Source organism: Cnephaeus nilssonii (genome assembly GCF_951640355.1).
Source record: "Cnephaeus nilssonii genome assembly, chromosome: 5".
In the NCBI taxonomy this organism is placed as follows: Eukaryota; Metazoa; Chordata; class Mammalia; order Chiroptera; family Vespertilionidae; genus Cnephaeus; species Cnephaeus nilssonii.
In genome coordinates this window covers 24,205,929-24,233,280 of record NC_137076.1, presented here as the reverse complement: position 1 = coordinate 24,233,280, position 27,352 = coordinate 24,205,929, and the positions used below count along the sequence as shown (strand labels likewise).

Here is a 27,352-nt window from a genome sequence, read left to right as displayed (position 1 = left end):
CCTAGGAACAGGCCTAGTTCTGGCAACTTGGGGAGAGAGTAAGTTGTATGCTGCTTCCGGGCACAGCACTCTGGAGGGGAATGTCCACTTGCTGAGTTCAGACGTGGTGGGGGTGGGAGGGAGTGAATATGATTCAAATACCATGGACTCTCCCCTTTCTCGCAGAAAATCCACTAATTTTCTTCAGTAGATACTCCTCATTTGCTGTTTGCCTTTAGGACAATTTTCAGAGGTTTCAATGGTTGTTTTAAAAATACTTTTCACAGATGCATGGGCGAGTGGATCTATGGAAGTCCTTGGATTCTCACACCACCAAGATGCATTTAACATACTGTCCATATCAGAAGATGCTCTCCAGATTGGCATGCTGTACAATGGAGCCACAGGAGGGACTATCACCTGTCATTTTATAGGTAAACTAGAGGCCCGGTGCATGAAAATTCATGCACTGGAGGGGGTGTCCTCAGCCCAGCCTGCCCCCTCTCACAATCCAGGAGCCCTCAGAGGCGGGAGGCAACCTGGTGATCAGGGGAAGGCAACGCCCCCATCTCACCTCTGCTGTTGCCACTGCCGGCAGCGCAAGCCTTGGCCGGCCCTGGTTACCTGAGCCTCGGGCAGCCCTGGGCGGCTAGCCAGCTGCCATCCGAGGCTTGCCTGCGCCTCGGGCCCACCCTGGGCAGTTGGGCGGCTGAGGGCAGGTCCAGCCACATCATGCACCACACCCCCAGCTGGGCTGAAAGAACTAAGGGACTCTGGTGGGGCTGAGTGGACTGGGTGCCGCCATCTTGTGGCTGTGGGCACCGCCATCTTTGAGGGCATGGCAGTCAATTAGCATATTCCCTCCTTATTGGCTGTGGGCACCACCATCTTTGTGAGGCGCAATGGTCAATTAGTATATTCCCCCTTTATTAGATAGGATACATTGAGAAAATTCATCAAGGTTTGTGAAAAGGTAATGCACACTTAACAGAATTGTTGTTCAATGGATGAACGCATACAGATGTAGCTTTCCATTAAAAATAAATTAGGCATTTGATTATTAACAGCATGTGAAAACTTTTATTGTTTTATATTATTTTTAGTATTTAAACATACAGTTCCAAGAGTAGCTATGAATTTTCACAAATGCATAGTTACACCAACATCAGGACGGAAAACACTCCATCAACCCAAAGGAACACAATCACGGTGCCTGTTTATACTGTACCCACCTTCAAACCCAGGTCTGTTTGAATGAAAGGTTCGGGGCAGGGCCGAGGTCCCACAGAATGGACTCAAGACTCAGTGTAATCAATATGATATTTATTCAAGGCACCTGGGTGCAGGTGGACTGATTCCGAAAAAGAAATCGGTGAATGGGGAGGGAGCAGGTTTTTTATGTGCCTAGAGAGAGCTACAGACGGGGCTTCCGCTTGTCACACGTATCAGGACCATAGTTTTATGGCCTTGTCCTTTGTCCTTCTGCTGGTGCCAGACGTCCTTCCCCTGGGGGGCTGTGCAAGAATTATAGTCTTCAGGAATTTCTGTAAAATAACCACTCAAAGGGAGCATGTTTGTGCAAGGCTTAGGATTGCAGAACGAGCTTTCTTTTGTTAGCCCCTGCTAAGTTACCCATGTTTCTTGATTAACCCTTTTACCTAGATCCTTACCTTTTCCAGAATATCATAGAAGTGTTGCCTTTTAAGTCCTGCTCAGAAACTTCGACACCACATTTGTAAAGGTACATAATTATATAAGCCTGGCAGCATTCTTCTGAAGTTCATGTTTTTGACATTGCACAGTAGAGGAGCACACGTTATAACTTTAAAATGGAGAGATTGCACTATTATATGTAAATTTGGACAAGATTTCTGCTTCACTTTCTTCATCTGCACAGTGGGAGGAATGATGGGGACAGGGGATCATAGGAGATATCAATAACTATACAATCACATGAGCTCTACGCTGCTAAGAAAACATAAATTAGCACTGAAACAAAGAGAAGGGACCAAGTCTGGATTTCTTTTGCTCTTCAATGAAATAAAAGCATCATCTTTCCCCCATGTTTCATAACATCTCCTGGAAGTGTAAACATGGAAATGAACCCTGAAAACAGCAAAAATGAGCATGGACGGTTTGGTGCCTTCTGCTAAAACAAAAAAATGAATTCTGAAACATTGAGGAAATTCGGTCAATTAGAATGGCCAGCCTTCGAGGCGGCTGGCCCTCGGAAGGCTCTGGAATGTACTTACAGGAGACCCCAAACACCCAGATCAGTTTCTCTCCATAGACAGCTGGTTAGAAATTGCTCAAACCTTGCCGCCTTGGGTCCGGTTTTGCATGTGTAAGAAGGGACAGAGTAAGGTTTTAGTAGCAGGAGTAAAGAGGCAGGCAGGGCAGGAGCAGGCTAAGGAGAGGCAGGCAGGGCAGGAGCAGGCAAAGGAGAGGCAGGCAGGGCAGGAGCAGGCAAAGGAGAGGCAGGCAGGGCAGGAGCAGGTAAAGGAGAGGCAGGCAGGGCAGGAGCAGGTAAAGGAGAGGCAGGCAGGGCAGGTGCAGGCTAAGGAGAGGCAGGCAGGGCAGGAGCAGGCAAAGGAGAGGCAGGCAGGGCAGGAGCAGGCAAAGGAGAGGCAGGCAGGGCAGGAGCAGGCTAAGGAGAGGCAGGCAGGGCAGGAGCAGGTAAAGGAGAGGCAGGCAGGGCAGGAGCAGGCAAAGGAGAGGCAGGCAGGGCAGGAGCAGGCAAAGGAGAGGCAGGCAGGGCAGGTGCAGGCTAAGGAGAGGCAGGCAGGGCAGGAGCAGGTAAAGGAGAGGCAGGCAGGGCAGGTGCAGGCTAAGGAGAGGCAGGCAGGACAGGAGCAGGTAAAGGAGAGGCAGGCAGGGCAGGAGCGGGCTAAGGAGAGGCAGGCAGGGCAGGTGCAGGCTAAGGAGAGGCAGGCAGGACAGGAGCAGGCAAAGGAGAGGCAGGCAGGACAGGAGCAGGCTAAGGAGAGGCAGGCAGGGCAGGAGCGGGCTAAGGAGAGGCAGGCAGGACAGGAGCAGGCTAAGGAGAGGCAGGCAGGACAGGAGCGGGCTAAGGAGAGGCAGGCAGGGCAGGAGCGGGCTAAGGAGAGGCAGGCAGGGCAGGAGCAGGCAAAGGAGAGGCAGGCAGGGCAGGAGCGGGCTAAGGAGAGGCAGGCAGGACAGGAGCAGGCTAAGGAGAGGCAGGCAGGACAGGAGCGGGCTAAGGAGAGGCAGGCAGGAGAAAAGAAGCAGGTCCCTCAAAAGGAAGCTCAGCCCCCTATTCTGCAGGACCCCCCGCTCCCCCAAGGAAGTCCCACCAGTTTCACCACCTCCATATGAGCCACAGGCAGCACCAAGTGCACACCCTGCTGGCCTGAAAGGTCCGGAAAGTCTGGAAACGCCGCCCCCTCCCTCCCCATCTCTCCTCAACTGGGCTCTCCAGAGCCGGTTGGGCGGTGCTTGCGTTCAGCCGATCAAGGGCCCAAACAACAACCGGCATGTCAGATGCTTCTCAGGGAGATTAGGGGGGCCCAAGTGCTTGGCAAAGATGGGACCTTACAGGAAGGAAGGCCGGTCTATTATTATCAGCACTTTACCACAAATGACATTCTGAATTGGAAGCAACACACCCCAGCTTATTCTGAAAAACCTCAGGCCATGGTAGACCTCCTAGAAACGATTTTCCAGACCCAGAAGCCCACCTGGGTGGACTGCACGCAGCTCCTTTTCATGTCCTTTAACACTGAGAAGCACATGAGAGTAGTAACAGAAGCTCAGGAGTAGCTCCAGAACCAGGCCCCAGCAGGGACATTAGATACAAACAGATGGGCAAGAGAGGCCCTCCCAGATGAGGAACCCAATTGATAATAAACTAGGGAGGTAAAAGACCTGTACTCAGAAAACTACAGGACATTGAAAAAAGGTAGACAAAAATCACATCATCATATCAACAGATGCAGGAAAAGCATTTGACAAAATCCAACACCCATTTTTGATAAAAATTCTCCGCAAAGTGGGAATAGAGGGAGCAAAACTCAATATGATAAAGGCCATATATGACAAACCTACAGCCAATATCATATTCAATGGGAAAAAACTAAAAGCATTTCCCCTAAGAACAGGAATGTCCACTTTCACCACTCTTATTCAACATAGTACTGGAAGTTGTAGCCACAGCAATCAGACAAGAAGAAGAAATAAAAGGCATCCAAATGGGAAAGAAGGAAGTAAAACTCTCATTATTCACAGGTGACATATTGTACATAGAAAACCTAAAGACTCCACCAAAAAACTTCTAGATTTAACAAATGAATTTGGCAATGTAGCAGGATAAAAAATCAACACCCAGAAATCTATGGCTTTTTTATACACCAACTAGAGCCCCAAGGCACGAAATTCATGTACTGGTAAGGTCCCTAGCGGCTGTCGGGTACTCCCTCCCTCCCTTCTCCTGGCCGCCTGCCACTGCTGCTGGCTGGGGCCTCCTTCCCTTCTCCCGGTCAGCCCCGCGCCCTGGTTGAACTCCAGATGAACTCCTGGTCAAGGGGACAATTTTCATATCACAATTTTATTATATAGGATAATGAATACTCAGAAGGAGAAACTAAACAAGCAATTCCATTTAGTACTGCAACAAAAAAAAAATTAAAATACTTAGAAATAAACTTAACCATGCAGGCAAAAGACCTGTATTCAGAAAACTACAGGACGTTGAAAAAGGAGACAGAAGATATAAACAAGTGGAAGAATATATCATGTTCATCATAGAATCAACATCATTAAAATGTCCATATACCCAAGGAAATCTACCAATTCAATGCAATTTCTATTAAAATACCAATGGCATATTTTACAGAGCTACAACAAATACTCTAAAAATTTATCTGGAACCACAAAAGACCCCAAATAGCTGCAGCAATCTTGAGAAAGAAGAACAAAATTGGAGGAATCACAATACCAGATTTCAAGTTATACTACAAAGCCACCGTAATCAAAACAGCCTAGTACTGGCACAAGAACAGGCATGTAGATCAATGGAATAGAACAGAGACCCCAGAAATTGACCTAAGCCATTATGCTCAATATTTGACAAAGGAGGCAAGAGCATACAATGGAGTCAAGAGAGTCTCTTCAATAAATGGTTTGGGAAAATTGGACAGATACATGCAAAAAAAAATGAAACTAGACCACCAACTTACACCATACACCAGAATAAACTCAAAATGGATAAAAGACTTAATTGTAAGTCATGAAACCATAAAAATCCTAGAAGAAAACATAGGCAGCAAAATCTCAGACATCTCTCGTAGCAAAATGTTTGCGTATACATCTCCTAGGGCAAAGAAAACCAAGGAGAAAAATAAACAAAAGGGACTATATCAAAATAAAAAGCTCTGCATGGCAAAAGAAACCATCAACAAAACAGTGGGAGCCCACTGTATGGGAGAACGTATTTGGCAATGATATTCAATGGGAAAAAACTAAAAGCATTTCCCCTAAGAACAGGAATGTCTGCTTTCACCCCTCTTATTCAACATAGTAATAAGGGGTTAATATCCAAAATATACAAGGAGTCATACAACTTAACAGGAGGAAGACAAACAATCCAATTTAAAAATAGGCAAAGGACCTAAATAGACACTTCTCCAAAGAGGACATACAGGTGGCCAAGAGACATATGAAAAAATGCTCAGTCACTGATCATCAGAGAGATGCAAATTAAAACGACAATGAGGTGCCATCTCACACCTGTTAGGATGGCTACAATCAACAAATGACAAGTGCTGGTGAGGATGTGGAGAAAAAGAACCCTAGTACATTGCTGGTGGGAATGCAGACTGGTGCAGCCATTATGGAAAACAGTATGGAGTTTCCTAAAAAATTAAATATGGAACTGCCATTGGACCCAGTGATCCCATTTCTAGGAATATATCCTAAGGAACCCTTAATACAAATCAGAAAGAATGTAGGCACCCCTATGTTCACAGCAGCATAAAATCTGAAAACAGCCCAAGTACCCATCAGTAGATGAATGGATAAAAAAAGCTGTGGTACATATATACCATGGAAAACTATACAGCAGTAAAAAAAGAATCTCTTACCCTTTGAAACCTGGGAATATCATGCTATGTGAAATAAGTAAATCAGAGAAAGACAAGTACCACATGATCTCACTTACATGTGCAATCTAAGTAACAGAAACAAAATGAAAGGAGTAGATCCTGAGACTTGAAGCATGGGACAGCGGACAGAATCTGGGAAAGAAGGTGGGGAACAGTGGGTGGGTGGGAGGTAATCAACCACGGACCTTGTATGCATATATGCATGGCCCAAGGACACAGGGTGGGGTGGTTCTGGGTCTGTGGGAGGTGGGGGGAGGCAGAGGTGGTCTGGAGGGGGCGAATGGGGGAAAAAAACATATGTAATACTTTCAACAATAAAGAATTATTTTAAAGAATAAAAATAAAATCTGTGGTCATCCAAAAAAAAAAAAATTATACTTTCAACCTGGCCAGGTAGCTCAGTTGGTTAGTGTTGTCCCAATATACCAGCCAAGTTTACAGGATCAATCCTGGGTCAGGGCACACAGAACCATCAACCAATGAATGCATAAATAAGTGGAACAACAGATTGCTGTTTCTCAGTCTTTCTTCCTTCTTCTAAAATCAATTTTTTTAAAATAAAAAAAAAAAAGCCATACTCTCTCAACAATAACGGTTTCATTGGAAGAGAAATGCTAACTTTTTTTCTTTCTAGGTTTATGTTCTTTGACAATATTCCTAAATTCATAAACCTCAGTTGACTCAGAAAGGAGGTAACAAGTGTCATATATCTTTAAAAAAAATTTTTTTAGTCCTCACCTGAGGATATTTTTCTATTGATTTTATTATTTTATTTTTTCCCCATTAATTTTAGAGAGAGTGGAAGAGAGAGGGAAAGACAGAGAGAAATAACGATGTGAGAGAAACATTGATTGGTTGCCTCCTGCAGGAGAAGCCAGCAACCGAGGTACATGCCCTTGACTGGAATGGAACCTGGGACATTTAGGTCTGCCAGCTGATGCTCTATCCATGGAGCCAAACTGGCTAGATCAAGTGTCATATATCTTGTTAAGGCATACATGTTTAGAAATATGTGTGTGTGTGTGTGTATATACACACACACACACACACACACACACACACACACACACACACACACACACTTTTTGGAAATGCATCTAATACACTATAGGAAATATTTCAGTATTTAGATAGCAAGAAAGGCAAAAGCTGTTCCAGACAGCTGGTTGCTGGCTTTCACTCCCTGCCAGCCCTAGATATATCTTATTGAAAAGAGAAGGTCACACATGTCCATCATCACAGAGCTACTCTATGACCACAATGAATCAAGACAAAGGCAAAGGCATTCATGTCTGTATACCTAATGAAAGAGCACAGGTTTCCAAAGAATAAAAAAAGATAAAAATTCCCCCTTTTCTCACTAATATGACTTGTGCTTCTTACAACTTAGATTTAACATTGTCATTCTTCCTGCCTTTTAAGTGAAAATGAGTATCATTAACCAAGACAGAATTAAGTTCATTTCCTCACAGAATCCAATGCAGAAAAACGTCTTGCTTCCCCGAATAGCAAATTATCTATCACAAGGCAAAACACAACAAGAAACCCTTTTTATTTTTTCCTATTGATTTTTAGGGAGAGTGGGAGAGAGGGAAAGACAGAGAGAAATACTGATGTGAGAGAAACACATCAATTGGTTGCCTCCTGCATGTGCCCTGATCAGGGTCCAGGCCTGGGAAATGGAGGTATGTACCCTTGACCGGAATTGAATCCAGGACCCTTTGGTCTGCAGGCTGATGCTCTATCCACTGAGCCAGCCGGCTAGGGCACAAGAAATCCTTTTAGCCCTAGCTGGCTTGGCTCAGCAGATAGAGCATCCGTCTGCAGACTGAAAGGTCCCAGGTTCCATTCTGGTCAAGAGCACATAGCTGGGTTGTAGGCTGAATCCCTAGTGGGGGGCATGCAGGAAGCAGCCAATCAATGATTCTCTCTCATCATTGATGTTTCTATCTCTCCTCCTTTCCTCTCTAAAATCAATAAAATATATATATTTTTTTTTTAAAAAAGAAATCCTTTGAAATGTGTTTACACCCCCATAAATGACACTTAATCATTTATGGTTTGTGGTCATTCTTATTATTCGAATTCATTCCATTACATGTCTCTTTTACTACAGATGTGATTTTCTTGGTCTTTCACTGGAGATGACTAAAAAAAAAAACATGACTGAAGTTTTTAATTGTATCAATGAATAAGAAAGATGTCAAAAATTATAAGTAAACAAATTAAAAATTTAATTTGCTTCAGGAAAACATGTCTGAATTTGTACACACATGATAATTGTGACTCAGAATGTATAATGATTAAATGGGAAAAATTACAGGTTGATCTGAAATTACATTATTAAAATGGAATATTAAATATATCCTCAGGCCAAAACCGGTTTGGCTCAGTGGATAGAGTGTCGGTCTGCAGACTGGAAGGTCCCAGGTTCGATTCTGGTCAAGGGCATGTACATTGGTTGCGGGCACATCCCCCGGTGGGGGATGTGCAGGAGGCAGCTGGTCGATGTCTCTTTCTCTCATCGATGTTTCTAGCTCTCTATCCCTCTCACTTCCTCTCTGTGAAAAATCAATAAAATATATTTAAAATATATATATATATCCTCAGGAAATAAAAACAATAATAGTCCTTAGCATAAGAGTACTTTGGAAACAGTTAATATTTCTTTAAGAAAAGTCTATTAGAGAAAAAAATGGACATAATTTTGATCACATACAACCCAAGATAACTGAAAACATTGAGATTACACTCAGCTCTGAGTGACAGCATACATCCAGAGTCTGCCTGAAATGAGGAAAGTGCGGATTCTCACATGGAAGGACTGGCTCAGAGCCCTCACTGCAGAGGGTGGCACAAGAACAAACTGTCACGGGGCTCCTTGGCATTGCACCATTGCAGCTGTCACAGTGGGATCTGAATCACAGTCAGTAATAGTGTCAACAGGACAAGGTGATTACTAATCAAATTAGACCTCATGCCAATGCAATCTAGAGAACAGTACGTACCTTTCAGAAAACAGCCCCAACCATGACAGTCTACGTTTGCTGCCTGGTGGACACCTTTGGGCTTGCAGGAAAAGCCAACCTATGTAGGTCTTTACTGTTGAATTGTGAACAGTTATAAAGCTTACACCCGACATCAATGGAAGTGAAGCAGTCTCTGGTGGTTTTGAGGCTATTCTTGGCTGGCAGGGCAAAGATTGAGAAAACAAACACAAAGCCAATGTACATAAAAGCTCTATGCTTCTAACCATCTCCTCTACACACGTGGCTTCAAAACCAGTGTAATCCAATTTCACTTCTGCATTCAAGTTTCATGGAAGTGCGGCCTTGGTGATTTCTAACACGGAACCATAAAGGCACTAGATTGTAGAAAATGTAGTTCACAACATTCCTCATGTTGACCTAACAGAGTCAGGAAGGGTCATCTCTGACTCTAAATCTTATTGTCCAATCACAGGTATTCTCCTCTTAATGCAAACTTCATAGTCCAAACCCAGGCAAAAGCGAAAGACTATAGATGGAAAAAAATCACATGAGGCTCTACAATGAACTTTGCATGTGTACAAATGTATCGCAAATATTTATTGACTTAAGTAATACTAAGTGTCAACTGTAATGGAAAAACTAAAAAACATATTTACAGGAAAATGGAGTAAGGCTCTTCAGGCCAATGAAAAGGCACTTTTCTGTTAAAATAGATTATATATATGGGTGAGGCATATTTATTCAATACTTGTCACAGGAGGCCAGTAGGGAAAAAGAACAAATACCCAAGTATCATTTTTCAATGTTCCTTTCCTTACAGAACAATTACAAAAATTACATAAAAGTTAAATCCACTTGCATATTAGTAAACCACTTCCATTCACCCATGGATGTAATAAAAATAAATGTTTATTATCTGACTAAAAGGCAAAAAAAACCCAAAAAAACAAAAAAACCTGTTAAACTTACAAACTCTGGCTTAAAGAGTTTTTTCTACAGAATTATATAACCTCTACTTGCAAAAGTAGAATTCCGTACTACAGAGAATCATTTTAAGAATGAGTCAGCGTTAATGACCATAAATGTCTAAATGCTTATAGCATTTCTTTCATGTTGTGAATTTTTGGAAGTATAGGAATTAATTTGCACCTGGCTTACATGTACTAGTTACAGCAATACGATTGCCTTCCAGTGCAGTTTACAAGCGTCTCTGAATGTATTTGTTAAAAGTTTGTCTTCATGCCGGAACTGGTTTGGCTCAGTGGATAGAGCGTCGGCCTGCGGACTCAGGGGTCCCAGGTTCGATTCCGGTCAGGGGCATGTACCTTGGTTGCGGGCATATCCCCTGTGGGGGTGTGCAGGAGGCAGCTGATCGATGTTTCTCTCTCATCGATGTTTCTAACTCTCTATCCCTCTCTCTTCCTCTGTAAAAAATCAATAAAATATATTTTTTAAAAAAAAGTTTGTCTTCACTAGCATTATACAATACCTATTCAGTGTACATTCTCACATGGCATTGTGGGAATATGAGGCTAAATGAAGGTTTTCCTACATTGTTTACATTCAATAGAATTCTCTCCACTTTTGAGTTTTTTTCATGGCCTTTCCAAGAAAAAGGGGACAGCTGAAGGCTCTTGCACATTCTCTATATTTATACGCTCTCTCTCCATGTACGTTCTTACATGTCCAAGAAAGGCTCTCCCACATTCCTTATATTCGTAGACTTATTCTTGGGTATGATTTTGTAAGAACTAGGGCAACCCAAGGCTTTTCTACAATCTTTATATTGACAAGTCCTCTCTTCAGTGTGAGTTCTTTCATTCCATATAATACACTGGAAGAAATGAATGCTTTCTAACCCTCCTGACATTTCTAGGGCCCATCCCCAATCTGGAGCATCATATGTGATTGCACAGCTGAAAGATAAATAAGGCTCTCCCACATTCTTTACATTAACAGGGTTTATCTCTAGAGTGTGTTTTCAAATGCTTATGTAAACTGCTTGAGTAACTGAAGATTTTACCACATTCTATACATTCGTAGGGCTTTTCTCCACTGTGTGTTCTTTCATGTACTCGAGAGGACTTGAGAGAACGAAAAGCTTTGCCACATTGTTTACACTCATATGGTTTCTCTTCACTATGAGTTTTTTCATGAACTTGAAAGTAACTGAGACGACTAAAGGCTTTCCCACATTGCTTACACTCATAGGGTTTCTCCCCAGTGTGAGCTATTTCATGATTTCTAAGGGAAGTGGGATAACGGAAAGCTTTACCACATTCCTTACATTCATAAGGCTTCTTTCCATCATGAGTCCTTTTATGGTTTTTAAGATATTTGAGAGAACTGAAGGCTTTAGCACAGTCCTTACATTCATAGGGCCTTTCTCCATTGTGTATCATTTCATGATGTCGAAAGTTTCTTGGACATCGGAATTCTTTCCCACACTCCTTACATTTAAAAGGTCCATCTCTAGTGTGCTTGATCATGTGTCTTTGAAATATGAGGAGAGAACTCCAGGCTTTCCCACACTTCTTACACTCATAGAATTTCTCTTGAGTATGAGTTCTTACATGTCGACATAAGTTACTTAAATACCTGTAGGCTTTACCACATTTTGTACATTCATAGGGCCTTTCTCCACTGTGTTTCTTTTCATGTACATTAATATATCGGAGATGCTTGAAAGCTTTCCCACATTCCTTACATTTATAAGGCTTCTCTTCATATTCCTCACACTGGTATAGTTGGGGTCCAGTGTCAGAGCTCACGAGGTTATTAAAGGATAAATAATGCATGAAGACTTGTCTACACAACCTGGATGTGGGTAGTTGTATTTCAGTAGGAGTTTTCTTCCTTTCATTATGATTTGGAACCTGTCTGAAGTTTTCTCTGCATTGACTACCATCCTTCCATTTACAGAGGCTCTCTACCATATGATTGCTGTAAAAATCAGAAGCACATTATTAATACTTTGCTTATTAATGATGTCATATTTATTACTAGTATGACAGTGAAATTTTTACCATTTTTAAGGAAAGTGTGGGGTTTCTGCACATTCAGATTGTTTGAGCGTGGATATACTAAAAGCCTTGAAGGAGGACTCAATCATAGATATTATGAAAATAGTCATAGTCATTAATGGTGTTTCTGAATAGTGTTTCAAGTGTACTTTTAAAAAAATCCTTACCTTAGAATATGTTTATTGAGTTAGAGAGAGAGAGAGAGAGAGAGAGAGAGAGAGAGAGAGAGAGAGAAATATCAATGTGAGAAAGAAACATCAATTGGTTGCCTCCTGTACGTGCCCCTACCAGGGATCAAACCTGCAACTTAGGTATGTGCCCTGAAAGGGAATCAAATCTGCAACCTTTTGGTATATTGGATGATGCTACAACCAACTGAGCCCATGTGTATCTATTATTATTATTATTATTATTATTATTATTATTATTATTGTTAATCCTCACCAAAGGATTTTTTTTCCATTCATTTTTAGAGAGAGTGGAAGGTAGAGAGGAAGGGGGAGGAAAGAAGGAAGAGAGAGAGATATAAAGAGAGACAGATCGATGTGAGAAAGAGACATTGATGGTTGCCTCCCACACATAACCTGATTGGGGTCAGGAATTGAACCTGCAACCCAGGTATCTGCCCTTGACTGGGAATATTTAATCACATATTAAGATTATCTTGTGGAACACTGCTTTCTCATGGCAGTGTGACTCACCTAAGATTCATTCCATGATGTTCATACTGATCTTCACTGTCATGGTCTTCACATTTTTCTTCTAAAATACATGCTAGAAAAAAAGCATCATAAATTATTAAAAAATACTAGTATTAAAAATGGTTAGACTTTAGGTCCATGATGAGCTGTGATCATGCCTAGTTTAATTATCAATGTATTCCCTTTCCACATTTCAGTTCTTGAAGCAGCACTGATGAGCAAGCAACACCAGTTTTCTAATTGACTAAATAAGTAAAAAGTTGTCATCACTACCTACTGATGCCAGGTTCCAGAAGGTTTCCAGCATCACATCTGTGTAGAGTTTCTTCTGGGTGAGATCCAGGAAAGCCCACTCCTCCATGGTGAACTCCACATTAACATCCTCAAAGGCCACTGAGTCCTAAAACATCCCACATATGCATATGGATGAGACACACAGCACTGGGGATCTATACATATTTCATAAGAAGTTCACATAGGACACGAGGTCCCCAACATTCATTCTATGACTTGCTTGTCATACTATTATTTATTGGCCACACTCAGTTCCTCATGAACACATGGAATTTATTGATATGATTTTATTGTGATCACTTCAAGTCTTCATTACTCTCTAATGTCAGAGTAAAGACCACTTTGGAAAAATTCAAATAACATAATATTCCTATATTAAGTACATCAATTACTGTGAGAAAACACATCTTTTTAAAAAATATATTTAGTTGTATTTTAATATATATTTGTATGGATTTTAAAAAGGAAGAGGGAGGGAGAGATAGAAACATCAATGATGAGATAGAATCACTGATTGGCTGCCTCCTGCATGCACCACACTGGGGATTGAGCCTGCAACCCGGGCATATGTCCTGACCGGGAATCAAAACGTGACCTCCTGGTTCATCGGCCTACACTCAACCACTGAACCATGCTGGCCAGGCTAAAATGTGTTTGCCAATTTAGGGAATGCTAATTGCTTACTTTTACCTTTTTTCTCCCTACCTGATCCCCCCAGATTTTGGCAATTCTTAATGAGTGAGTCATGGCAGTATATTTCTTTGCATTAATCCAATAAGACCAGTCTCAAACTATGTGGCCCTATTGACCAAGACTTTGGAATGCCATGTCCAAGAGAGACATGCCTGGATTCTGGTTGTCACCAGAAAGCCTTAAGGAATTGAGAATGACTCCTGAAGCTGATCAGCCAATCAAAAGTCACTTGCAGAAATGGCCTAATACCTTGCTTGGTCATGTGGTTCATCACAGTCTTTCCAGGTAAAGTATGAAGGTTGTTTTCCTAAAAGATGGCAAGGAAGGAACCTCAAGACATCTTCATGGATGTCAAGGACTTGAGGACTTGACCCAAACCTACAGGTATTCCAGGCTCAGCCTAATGCCAACTGTGGCTTGACTTCTCCTCCTGAGGGGCTGACTGCTCACTAAAGGTCAATCTAAAGATTCCTTGTGAAAAATTAAGCAAAGCAAATTTGAAAGAGCCCATGTGATTGATTTGATCAGTTGCTATTCTTGTTGTGCTTATGCAAATAATCAGGCCAAACTAAAACTGGATTTCATGTGATCTCTTTGAAAATGAGGGTAATTTTAGGGAGAAAAATTGCGTTTCAGTGGAAATCATGATTGGGGATATTGGACTCCAATGCAATGAACTATCTTCAAAGTATTGTTTGAAAGGCTATGTTTGTGTATGCCATACAGGCCTCAGCCCTGTTGACATCACCAGAGATGTTTTACCTTCAGACAATCTATCAGATTGTCATGGTGTGATTTCATTCCAGCAGAAGCCTTATACATGGAAATCTTTTCACTTAGTTTATGATTTGCTGCATGCATTTATGTGTTTTGTGCTCTTCTATTTTCATAGAATGTTTGCCCATGTCCTTATTTACCTGATTACTTGCTCACACAATATAGGCCTCTCTTAGAAGCCATCTGAATCACTGTGTCCTGAAAATGAGTCAATGGTTTGGACTTACAGCTGAGTCAATGAAGTATGGACAGTCTATCGGCTTCACTAGAAACTACTTTCTCTTTTCTGTCCAAAGGGTTCAGACAGAAAAGGCTCATAGTTTCTTACTAGGTAAGTCTGAGAAGATTTCCCTTAGCTTAATGTGAGTTAACACATTGTGGACAAGTAGTTTTATTGCTAGCTTTACCCAGTGGCCAGGTAAGTTTCTAATGAACGAGTACAAAAAACGTTTTACATAAATGTTAAAGGCATGCTTTAAAATTAAAGACTCATTGCATTTTGAAGCTATTTATTACATGTTCTTACAAGCTAATACCTTTTTAAAGAATTCTCGTGATTGGCCTCAAGCCTTAGAATGGAAACACAAAAATTCTCGTGATCCGTCCGCAATGTGTTAAGTATGACGGACAGAGCTTCAGACAGGTGCAACACACCTGCCGCCAGGGAAGTTATTCCCCCAACTTAATTGGGGACACTGTAAGTTAATCTTTCCCTTTACCACATGGGTTCTTACCTGTCACTAGACGTTTAGTCTCCTCACCTTTGAATTGTGCCTGTTAACCTTCTTGTCAAGTCTGTCATTTCTAGAACAGAACAAGAATGCCAGCTTGTCCAATGAACCAGCCTCCTAGACATTGCCTATGTCACCTCCCAGGGACACCAGAATGACCTGGACTTTATAGAATCCCTACATGAAGATTCGCTGTCCCTTTAGCTACCTCCTTCCTGGTCAGACAGGGAGAACCTCTGAGCCTTGGGAGAGGCAAGACTATGTTCCTCGACAGCAGGAAGCCGTTGCAAGAGATGGAGACCTTAGTCCATTTTTCCTTTGTAAGATTACAAAGAGGTTCCTTTTCTCTCAGGAGTGGGAATGATACTGTTGTAATAACCATTGTTATTAATAATACAAATGGAGCAAATGGAAGGCCAGGCATTATAGGCATATCCTGAGGGAAGGGAACTGGACAAAGGGAAGATAGATGCATGCCCAGTAAAGATGGGGTGAAATAGGAAAGGTACTTGTCTGTCAGTCTTACCTGGGAACAAAGATCATTGGCCAGAATGGGCGTGGCCACTGCAAGCACATGAAGATTTGGGATAGTTAATCCCCTGAAGATCCCTGAACAGAGAAATTCCCTCTCTTGTGCCTTCAGGACCCTTGGGGCTCCTGTTGCTTGGGGCGTGCTCTCTGGCATTCTCCTATGTGGCCCATAGCCATGTGGACCCTCTCTCACAATGGACTAGTGCAGTGGTCAGCAAACTGCGGCTCGCGAGCCACATGCGGCTCTTTGGCCCCTTGAGTTTTTAGCAAAGGCCAGCTTAGGAGTACCCTAATTAAGTTAATAACAATGTACCCACCTATATAGTTTAAGTTAAAAAAAATTGGCTCTCAAAAGAAATTTCAATCGTTGTACTGTTGATATTTGGCTCTGTTGACTAATGAGTTTGCCGACCACTGGACTAGTGGACTGCAGCTAGCCTAATGCTGTACTGGACCCAGCTGCAACATAGAATGGAAACTCTGGAAAGTGGCTTTTACTGAAACCCAAGCTACACTTCTACGACTGGACTAAGGGAGATGGGACTTTAGAAACTCAGGGATATAATTCATCGCAAATAAAAATCACTCATTCTCCCTGTGAGTCTCAGAAAGTTATTTTCCTTGAGATATCATAAAAACTCAACTCCTGGCAGCAGCCAGTGTGGAAGAGGACCATCCACTTTGTCTGAAAACAGTGGGATAGTCACTGGTGAAGGGGTGAAAGGACACCTGAGCAACCCCCAGAATGAACTCTGGGAGCTTCTCTTCCCAGGGAATAACGAAACTGCTCCCTCTCTGGCTTCAGCTCACAGTGAGAAAATACTGCTGGATTCAGTGTAAGGTTCTGACCCAAATGAACTCCCAAACTAACAATCCCTAACCCAAGACAAAGACCCCTGACTTTCCCAGACTTTCTCAATGTGCATGAATTACATACACTCTGAGTGCAATTACACTGTGGATGCAAAACTCCAATCTATGTCTAGAAAAAGGCCCCGGGAACCACAAGTAAAACCTCAGAAGGGCATCACGCCCTCCGTCATGTGCACGCGCATCCCCAGCTTTCCAGGGCTATAGCTTCTCACAGTAGAGGCTTCTTCCATGGTGGGTGTGATCAGGTAGGACACCTGAAGGGAGAGGCTCCCCAGAAAAACTCAGGGGCCTTCAACTACTTCCCTTTGAAGGCTCGGGGGTGGGAACCTTCCTGAGCTTTAAATAACTGGCCTTAGGCCTCTGCTCCACACTGAGGCTGCTCTGGACCACCACTGATACTTTAAATGACACACTGCCAGTGTTCCAACAATCTACCAAAGTCTTTTTTTTCCATACTGTACAACCCTCTTCAGTGCTAACAGCCCACAGGTAAGGAGGCTGGGCAATGGTTCGAGGCAGCAATTTACTCTGGCATGGGTACACTATGAGAAGCCCACAGAGAAGGGCCCACCATACAATCTACCAAAGTCATTTAAACAGTGTTTAGCCTGGCCGGTGTGGCTCAGTAGTTGAGTGTTGAGCCATGAACCAGGAGGTCACGGTTCAATTCCTGGTCAGGACACATGCCCAGGTTGCAGGCTCCATCCCCAGTAGGGGGCATGGAGGAAGCAGCCAATCAGTGATTCTCTCTCATCATTGATGTTTTTATCTCTCTTTGCCTCTCCCTTTCTCTCTGAAATCCTATATAATAAAAGGCTAATATGCCAAGTTGACCAAACAGCAGAACGACCAGTTGCTATGACACACACTGACTACCAGGGGGCAGATGTTCAATGCAGGAGCTGCCCCCTGGTGGTCAGTGCACTCCCACAAGGGGAGCAACACTCAACCAGAAGCTGGGCTCATGGCTGGTGAGTGCAGCAGCGGTGGCAGGAGCATCTCCCGCCTCTGTGGCAGCGCTAAGGATCCCTCAGGGGTCCCGGACTGTGAGAGGGCACAGGCTGGGCTGAGAGACCCCCCTCAAGTGCACGAATGTTGTGCACTGGGCCTCTAGTAAATAATAAAATAACAAGGGGGACATCTATATTTTCAACAATACAGATAAATAAAAATATACATATATGTATTTTTTAAAATACCCCACCAGTGCTTATGTGTCAAGGAGGGGAAAAATTGTAAGGCACTTTTCTAGCTCAACAAGAAAATCCACAAATATCTATTGCATTGCCCCCCCCCCCCCAAAAAAAAGTTCATTAATTATTGTTTCCACTAGAGGCCAGGTGCACGAAATTTGTGCATGGGTAGGATCCCTGGGCCTGGCTGGTGATCAGGGCCAATCGGGGCCTTCCTCCCGCCGGCTGCTGGCCAGGCCTTCCTTTGTTCCGTGCCACCCCCTGATGGTCAGCGCACGTCATAGCGAGCGGTCAAACTCCAGAGGGAACAATTTGCATATTAGCCTTTTATTATATAGGATGGAAAGATTTTTTTTAATGTTTTTGATTTTTTTAGAGAGAAAGGAAGGGGAAAGGAGAGAGAGAAACATCAATGTGACAGAGAAACATTGATCGGTTTCTTCCCATAAACACCACAACTGGGGATGGGACCCTCAACCTTTTGGTGCATGGGGTAATGCTCAGCCAACTGAGCCACACTAGCCAGGGCAAGATTGTGTTTTATAAACTATTTTTGAAAAATGTTCTTTTGGTGCATGGGGTAATGCTCAGCCAACTGAGCCACACTAGCCAGGGCAAGATTGTGTTTTATAAACTATTTTTGAAAAATGTTTTTATTGATTTCAGAGAGAGGAAAGGAGACGGAAAAAGAGAAACATCAGTGATGAGAGAGAACCATTGATTGGCTGCCTCCTGCATGCCTCCTACTGTGGATCTAACCTGAAACCCAGATATATGCCCTGACCGGGAATCAAACTGTGACCTCCTGGTCACGAGCTACACTGGCTGGGCATTTTATAAACTATTAATCATACTTCTACACAACTGGTCTAAGCCCTGAAAATCCATCTGACTCACTTAAAATAAAAGAATAGGTCTTTTACTATTCCTACCCATACTCAGAGTAAAAAAAGGGAAACAAGACTTTATTATTTCTTTTTTACTAATCCTCACCCGAGGATATTTTTCCATTGATTTTTAGAGAAAGTGGAAGGGAGAGGGAGAGACAGAGAGAGGGAAACATTGAAGTGAGAGAGATACTATCAATTGCTTGCCTCCTGCAAGCGCCCCTACCAAGGCCGGGATTTGAGCCTGCAACTGAGGTACCTGCCCTGGTCCAGAATCAACCCCAAAACCCTTCAGTCCACAGGCCCATGCTCTACTCACTGAACCAAACCGGCTAGGGAACAAGACTTTAATACATCAGATGTAACAATGAATATTTTATTTCTCCTAAAGCCACTTGTCTCTAGCATATTTTAAAATATTTTATACTGTGTTTCAAGTTGCAGTGATGAAATACATTTTATTTCATTATAAACCTCAGACTAGCATAAAATGAATAAATGTTTAAAGGTGACCAACTCAGGGTGAGGCAGCACTGACCTAGGACACATGGAAAAGTTACCCAAGAGGAACCTCCACTCAAAGGACTTCCCATAGGATGTCTGTGCCCAGGAAAGGTTCTCGAAAGAGAGGCACAAAGACTTTATGCAAAGTAGGTCCACGTGGTTATCAGCTACTGTTCTCTCATGTAAAATATCCACACACATGCAATAAACCTTTTAAACATCGCCATTCATTGACTGTGGGAAAATAATAAACAATTAAAATACTAAGTCTGTTTTATTAAAAAGGAGAGAACAGGGAGAACCAAGATGGAGGCGCAGGTAAATTCCAGTACTCACCATCTCCCACAACCACATCTAAATTACAACAAAAATACAGAACAACCATCATTCAGAACCACCTGAAAGGTGGCTGAATGGAAGTCCTACAACTATAGAAGTAAAGAAGAAAGCACATTGAGACTAGTAGGAGGGGTGGAGGCGCTGAATGAGCTGATCCAACACCCACATGTGCCATTGTTTTAATCCGGAGGGAGATCATCTCTGCAAAGGCCACATGTGAGGAGCAAGGGGTCCCAGTCCCACACCGGATCCCCAGCCCAGGGTTCCAGAGCTGGGAAGAGAAGTCCCCACAATTACATGCTGTAAAAACCAGCGGGGATTGTGGCTGAGTGACATGGAGGTTGCTGGAATCCCAGGTGTTCCTCTTAAAGGGCCCATGCACAAACTTACATGGTCCTGCTTCTTCCAAGCACCAGTGCTGGGGGACCTAAACACACATGGGAGGAACTGGATTGTCTGGCATCAGGGCAGGAACTTGGGGGCGGCTCTCTCCCAAATGGGGGGGTGGGGGGTGGTGCTGGCAGGGATCACTTGTTTCTGTGCTGGGACCTCCCCTGTGGCAGGACTGACCGGCAGCCATTTCTGAGTCTCCCTCAGTCTGGAGCACACTGTTTGCCCCACCCTGATAAATCCCCTTCACCTAGTACATAGAAACAAACACAGGGAAGCAAGCAGCCAAAATGCAGAGACAAAGAAACGTCACAAAAGAAATGGAAGCAAGCAAACTACTGGATACAGAGTTCAAAACCATGGTTATAAGATTACTCAAGGATCTTCATGAGACTTTCAAGGATCTTAGTGAGAATGTCAAAGACATGAAAAAAGACCAGTCAGAAATTAAGCATATACTAACTGAAATAAAGAATAATTTACAGCCATTCAAGAGTAGAGTAGAGGATTCTGAGAATCAAATTGATGGTTTGGAATATGAGGAAGTGAAAAACACCCAAACAGAACAGCAAAAAGAAAAAAGAATCCAAAAATATAAAGATAGTGTAAGGAGCCTCTGGAAAAACTTCAAGCATACCAACATTTGCATTATGGGGGTGCCAGAAGGAGAAGAGAGAGAGCAAGCTATTGAAAACCTATTTGAAGAAATAATGACAGAAAAGTTCCTCTACCTGGTGAAAGAAAAAGATTTACAAGTCCAAGAAGCACAGAGTCCCAAACAAGAGGAACCCAAAGAGGCCCACACCAAGACACATCATAGTTAAAATGCCAAGGGTTAAAGGCAAAGAGAGAATCTTAAAAGCTGAAAGAGAAAAGCAGTTAGTTACCTACAAGGGAGCACCCATATGACTGTCAGGTGATTTCTCAACAGAAACTTTGCATCCAGAAGGGAGTGGCAAGAAATATTCAAAATGATAAATAGTAAGGACCTACAACCAAGATGACTCTCCCCAGCAAAGCTCTCATTTAGAATTGAGGGTCCGATAAAGAGCTTTACAAACAAGAAAAAGCTAAAGGAGCTCATCATCACTAAACCAGTATTACATGAAATGTTGAAGGGTCTTCTTTAAGAAGAGAGGAAAGGAGGAGACAATAAAATGGCAATAAATACATATCTATCAACAATTGAATCTAAAAATCAAAATAAATGAACAAAGTAAACTGGATGAATAAAATAGAATCAGAGGCATGAAAGCATGGAATAGACTGAAGAATCTCAGAAGGAAGGGTGGGGTGGAGGTGGAAAGAGATTAATTAAAGATCGTACCTGTGGACACAGACAATAGGGTGGTGAAGGCCTGGGGCGGAGCGGAAACTGGGTGGAGGCGGGCAGTATGGGGTAAGAAAGTGGACATCTGTAATACTCTCAACAAAGATTTTTTTAAATATATTTTATTGATTTTTTACAGAGAGGAAGGGAGAAGGATAGAGTTAGAAACATCGATCAGCTGCCTCCTGCACACTCCCTACTGGGTATGTGCCTACAACCAAGGTACATGCCCTTGACTGGAATCGAACCTGGGACCCATGAGTCCGCAGGCCAACACTCTATCCACTGAGCCAAACCGGTTAGGGCAGTGGTTGGCAAACTCATTAGTCAACAGAGCCAAATATCAACAGTACAACGATTTAAATTTCTTTTGAGAGCCAAATTTTTTAAACTTAAACTATATAGGTAGGTACATTGTTATTAACTCAATTAGGGTACTCATCAGCTGGCCTTTGCTAAAAACTCAAGGGGCCAAAGAGCCGCATTTGGCTCGCGAGCCGCAGTTTGCCGACCACTGGGTTAGGGCAACAAAGACTTTTTTTTTTTTTTTTTTTCAAGGAGAGAACAGGCTATGGGTAGTGTGGCTCAGTTGGTTGAGTGTCATCCCATGCACTGAAAGGTTGCTGGTTTGATTGCCTGTCAGGGTGCATGCTTGGGTTGTACACTTGATCCCTGATAAGGGGTGTGCAGGAAGCAGCCAATTGATGTTCTGCTCTCACATCCATGTTTCTCTCCCATCCTCTCTCTCTCTAAAAGAGGGATCTCTGACCTTTTGGGACAGCATGGATGGACCTGCTAAGTGAAGTAAACCAATCTGAGAAAGACAAATATCACATAATCTCACTTATTTGTGGAATCTAATGAATAAAATGAATTGACCAACAAAAGAAGACCCAAAGCATGGAGGCATGGAACAGACTGACATACCTCAATGTGGGGTTGGTGGGTCAAGAAGAGATAAACCAAAGAACTTATCCTATCCTATAAAATAAAAGGCTAATAATGCAAATCGACTGAATGGCAGAACAACTGGTCACTATGACAAGCACTGACCACAGGGGGCAGACGCTCAATGCATGAGAGCGTCACTCAGCCAGAAGCCAGGAGCGCAGTGGCGGTGGCAGGAGCCTCTCCTGCCTCCATGACAGCGTTAAAGATGTTCAACTGCCAGCTTAGGCCTGCTCCCCGCATCAGTTGGACATCCCCCGAGGGCTCCCGGACTGCGAGAGGGTACAGGCTGGGCTGAGGGACCCCCCTGAGTGCACGAATTTCGTGCACCGGGCCTCTAGTATACTTATATGCATAGCCCATGGACACAGGCAATAGGGTAGTGAAGACCTGGGGGTGGGTGGGTAGGGGCTGGGAGAAGGGAGGTATGGTGGGGGGGTGGGGAATGGGAGATATCTATATATATAAAAAGCCAGTCACCAGAAAGTCATAACAACCAGAACAACCAATCATTATGACGCCCACTGCAGCCAGCGAACCGGCCGATCTGGGGATGGGGCCAGCTGGCCAATCTCTTGCGGCCCCTCCCTGCAGCTGGCCCTAACCCTGATCTCACAGCCTCTCTCCCCAGCAGGCCCCACCTCTAATCGCCCCCCCCACCCCCAATTGGGGCAGGGCCAGCCAGCCAACCACCTGTGGACCCTCCCTTTGGCTGGCCCCACCCCAATGAGCCCCCACCACCCCAATCGGCCTGCGGCCTTTCCCCCCAGTCAGCTCCACCCCCAATCGGCCCCTCTACTCTGATTAGGGGCAGGGCTGGCCAGCCAACCACCCATGGCCCCTCCCCACAGCCAGCCCCACCCCCAATCAGCCCCCACCACCCTGATTGGCCCGTGGCCCCTCCCCAACCAGCTCTGCCCCCGATTGGTCCCCCTCCCCACCAATTGGGGGTGGGACTGGCCGGCCAACCTCATACAGCCCTTCCCCGGGCTGCTGACCCCTAGTTGGCCTCCCTACCCCATTCAGAGGTGTGGCATGCCGGCCCACTGCCCACAGCCCCTCCCCATGGCCGGCCCCACCCCCAATCAGAACCCTCCACCCAATCGGGGCCCCCCAGCCAATTGCTCTCGGCCCCTCCCCCTACCGGCCTGGACCTGATCGCCCCAATCAAGGCAGGCTGGCCAGCCAACCTACTACCATCTCCTCTTCCCAAGAGGCCCAGCCCGGATCCACCTGATTGGGGCCGGGCCGGGTGGATTTCACCCATGCATGAATTCGTGCACTGAGCCTCTAGTCTATAATCCTATCAACAATAAATTATATAATCAATCAATCAATAAGAGACAACAGGCCCACAATGGATCACTTGTACTAAGTCACACCATCAAAACCAAAACTTAGAGGGAACCAAAATGACGGCATAGGTAAACACCTGTACTTGCTGCTTCTCACAACTACATAAAAATTACAACTAAAAGACAGAACTATCATACAGAACCACGGGAAAGCTGGCTGAGTGGAAGTTCTACAACTAGAGGTAAAGAAGAAAGCGCATTGAGAGTGGTAGGAGGTGCAAGGCGAGGAACGGGCTAGCACCCGGGTGTGCTGCTTTTTTAATCGAGAGGGATACAAGCTCCCGCTTGCTCTGAACTCCAGTTTCGGGAAAGACTCTGGGGGACCCAGACACATACGGGAGAAACTGGACTGTCTGGCATTGGGACAGGAATGGGAGGGCAGCTTTCTTTCAAAAGGTGGTGTTCACAGCAGTCATTTTTCCTGCGCTGGGATCTCTCTGGTGCAGGGCTGACTGGCAGCCATTGCTCCGCCTAGGAGATTCCCTGAGACCCCACCCCACCCAAACTGTGCTCAGGGCTTTTGCATATGAATGGCCTGTCCTTTCTTAGCCTAAAACCTGTCAAACAGGAAGAAGCAGCAGCAGCCTGCCTTGCTACACAGCTGGGCCTCATCTGGGCACTTCCAAACCCCATACAAAGAGGAGGAATCTGTAGATCTCTCAGTAGCTCCTGCTGGGTGGCCCCACGCAGTGGCTGAATTTGCACCTCCTTGGAGAGCCAAGAGCCAGTGTACCCAATGGTCAGTGTGAGACCATACTAGATTACAACTCTTCACATCCATAAGTGACACACTCAACGGGCAGACTCAGTGAGCACCAAAGCCCACTGAAGCAAGTCCTGCCCCATAAGGGTGTCTCCAGCACAGCAGCTCTTCCATTGTAGACACAGCTGGTCCTCACAGCCAATTGGCCTGGAGGTCAATTCCTCCCAGTGATACCAGCAATAATCAAGGCTTAACTACAACAAGACTATGCAAACAGCCCACAAAGGGGTGCACCAAGAGTGTCCACCTCAGATGACTGGGGAGGCTAAGCCACTGGGCCCTATAGGACACCTACCACACAAGGCCACTCGATCAACTCAAGGAGACTTAGCAGCTACCCAATACATAGAAACAAACACAGGGAAGCAGCCAAAATGCAGAGACAAAGAGAAATGGAAGCAAGCAAACTACTGGATATAGAATTCAAAACCATAGTTATAAGGTTACTCAAGAATCTTCTAGAAACCTCTGAGGAGCTTAGTGAGACCTACAAGTATCTTAGTGAGAATGCCAAAAAAATGAAAAAGGACCAGTCAGAAATTAAGCATACACTGACTGAAATAAAGAATAATATACAGCCCTAACCGGTTTGGCTCAGTGGATAGAGCATCAGCCTGCGGACTGAAATGTCCCAGGTTCGATCCCGGTCAAGGTCATGTACCTTGGTTGCGGGCACATCCCCAGTGGGAGGTGTGCAGGAGGCAGCTGATTGATGTTTCTCTCTCACCAATGTTTCTAACTCTCTATCCTTCTCCCTTCCTCTCTGTAAAAAATCAATAAAATATATATTTTTTAAAAATAATATAGAGATTCAACAGTAGACTAGAGGATCCCAAGAATCAAGTCAAAGATTTGAATTACAAGGAAGCAAAAACACCCCTTTGTGGGCTGTTTGCATAGTCTTGTTGTAGTTAAGCCCTGATTGCTGCTGGTATCACTGGGAGGAATTGACCTCCAGGCCAAGATGGACTCCCCAGGTTCAGGGATGCATGCCTGAATGTAACTGCAGTTTCGCCTCTCCCAGGAGTAAAATATTAACCCAATCACTCTGCAACTTGCTGTTCAACACTAATCCATCTAAAAGATTCCTGCTGTTCCTTCCCCTAAGGAAAGGGGACCCTGCCTGAAACACTACTTTAACCTCTTTTTTAAAAAAATCTATTTTTATTGATTTTTTATAGAGAGGAAGGGAGAGGGATAGAGAGTCAGAAACATCGATCAGCTGCCTCCTGCACACCTGCCACTGGGGATGTGCCCGCAACCAAGGTACATGCCCTTGACCGGGATCGAACCTGGGACCTTTACAGTCCGCGGGCCAACGCTCTATCCACTCAGCAAACCGGTTAGGGCCTACTTTGACCTCTTAATGACGCCTCCTTTCTGCCTATTGTAAACGCCTTCCATTTTGAACAGCTCCTCTGAGATTCTATTTATTAGATGGGATGCGGCCTGATTGGTGAATGGGAATCAAGCCAATTAGACCTTCCAATTTACTCAGCTGAATTTTGTTTTTAACCGTTTGAAAAGCACCACAAAACAAACAGCTGATAAAGATGCTGTGACTCAGAGAAGGGAAGATGGGGTTTAGGATTCGGGGGAGAGACTGGAAATGCAGGCATTGGCTGCAGAGCAGGGCCTGGGGGACAGGGGGTGGACTTGAGAGCCTGCTCCACAAACATCAAAACCCAGGAGAAAACGGGATCCTTCTGGGGAGAAAGGAGGGACAGGGGCCCACAGACCACAGCTCCTCCCAGGCACGAACCGCGGAGACCGAGTCCCCACTGTCCCCACTGACCCTCCACGCGGTCACCGCACCAACTGCGGAGCCGCGGGATGTGGGTGCAGAGCTGCCCAGACTCGCTCCGCAGCCGAAGGCCCTGCCGCGGGGACAAACCGGACCCCGGGTCCCGGCTGGGCCCACACTGCGAGCCCGAGGGGCCTGCGGTTTCAGCGGAGCCCCCGGGCGCCTGGGGTCCGCAGGCCCCGGACCTGACCGAGGAGAGACGGTCCCGCCCCGGCGGCTCCACCCGCCCCTCCTCCCCGTCTCCGCGCCCGGCCGCACACTCACCATTTCTGGTTTCCTGGGCCCCCTGAGTCCCGCCTGCGGCTCCCACCACCTTACAGACCGCAGCTCCGCAGATGAGGACGGAACAAGGGAGAAGCGATCCCAGTGCAGCTGAAGGGAGAGGAACATCCGGGTGGTAGCAGAGCGTAGCCCCACCCCCCTGGCGCCCAGCTCAGATGACAGACACTTAACAGACATCGCCCCCTAGCGTCTGAGGTGCGCAGGCCTGAGCCCAAAGCAGCCAGGTCTCCTGTCCAGGGACGTTTGCACTGAGAGGAAGCGCTGAGAGTCCCCCAGGGAACAGTGGTCCTTCCTTGCAAACACACACACTGAAAAGGCACCTAATGAATCTGGCTCCATTTTGATCTTTGTTGACAACTGGACTCTGACGTGTGCATTTGCCAAAAGGTTCCAATAAAGAGCAGTGAAACCAAAAACAAGCCATCTTTTCGGGAGAGGGGACAGGAATGACTTCTGAGTATTTAGAATGGTTAACTTTAGAAAATGTTCAGGACATGGAATCACTCCCTGCCAGGCAGCCTCTCCAGAGAGTAAGCACAGCTTCCTGGCTCTGCCCATGGCCTCTCTCCAGTCCCTGAGGAAGTGCTCACCTTTAGTGTCATCTGAGACAAACAGCCCCACCCACACTTCACAATAACCCCATCGAGCCTGGGACACAGAAGAACCTGGAGGCCATCTGACACAGGCAGCCCGAGGACAGAGCCACAGACCCACAGGTGACCTCAATGGAGAGAGGAAAGGAGGGCACACGTTTCACCCAGGACTCAGCTTACCAGGAGGACCACCATCGGGAGGAGCAGCATCAGTCACCATTCACAGCAGGAAGAGAGGTCTGTGGGTATTCAC

The 27,352-nt window shown here is 44.8% G+C and overlaps 1 protein-coding gene across 1 annotated transcript; it reads right to left on the bottom strand.

The window, feature by feature from the left end:
- Positions 1 to 8,289: 8,289 nt before the first annotated feature.
- LOC307099191 (uncharacterized protein) lies at positions 8,290 to 26,607 on the bottom strand. The gene is made up of 4 exons (XM_079770389.1): positions 26,489 to 26,607; positions 13,086 to 13,212; positions 12,813 to 12,885; positions 8,290 to 12,031 (listed from the first exon to the last, which is right to left on the bottom strand). The coding sequence occupies exons 1-4, from the start codon at positions 26,489 to 26,491 to the stop codon at positions 11,041 to 11,043; spliced, it is 1,194 nt and encodes a 397-aa protein (XP_079626515.1). The 5' UTR covers positions 26,492 to 26,607; the 3' UTR covers positions 8,290 to 11,040.
- Between the last annotated feature and the right edge of the window lie 745 nt (positions 26,608 to 27,352).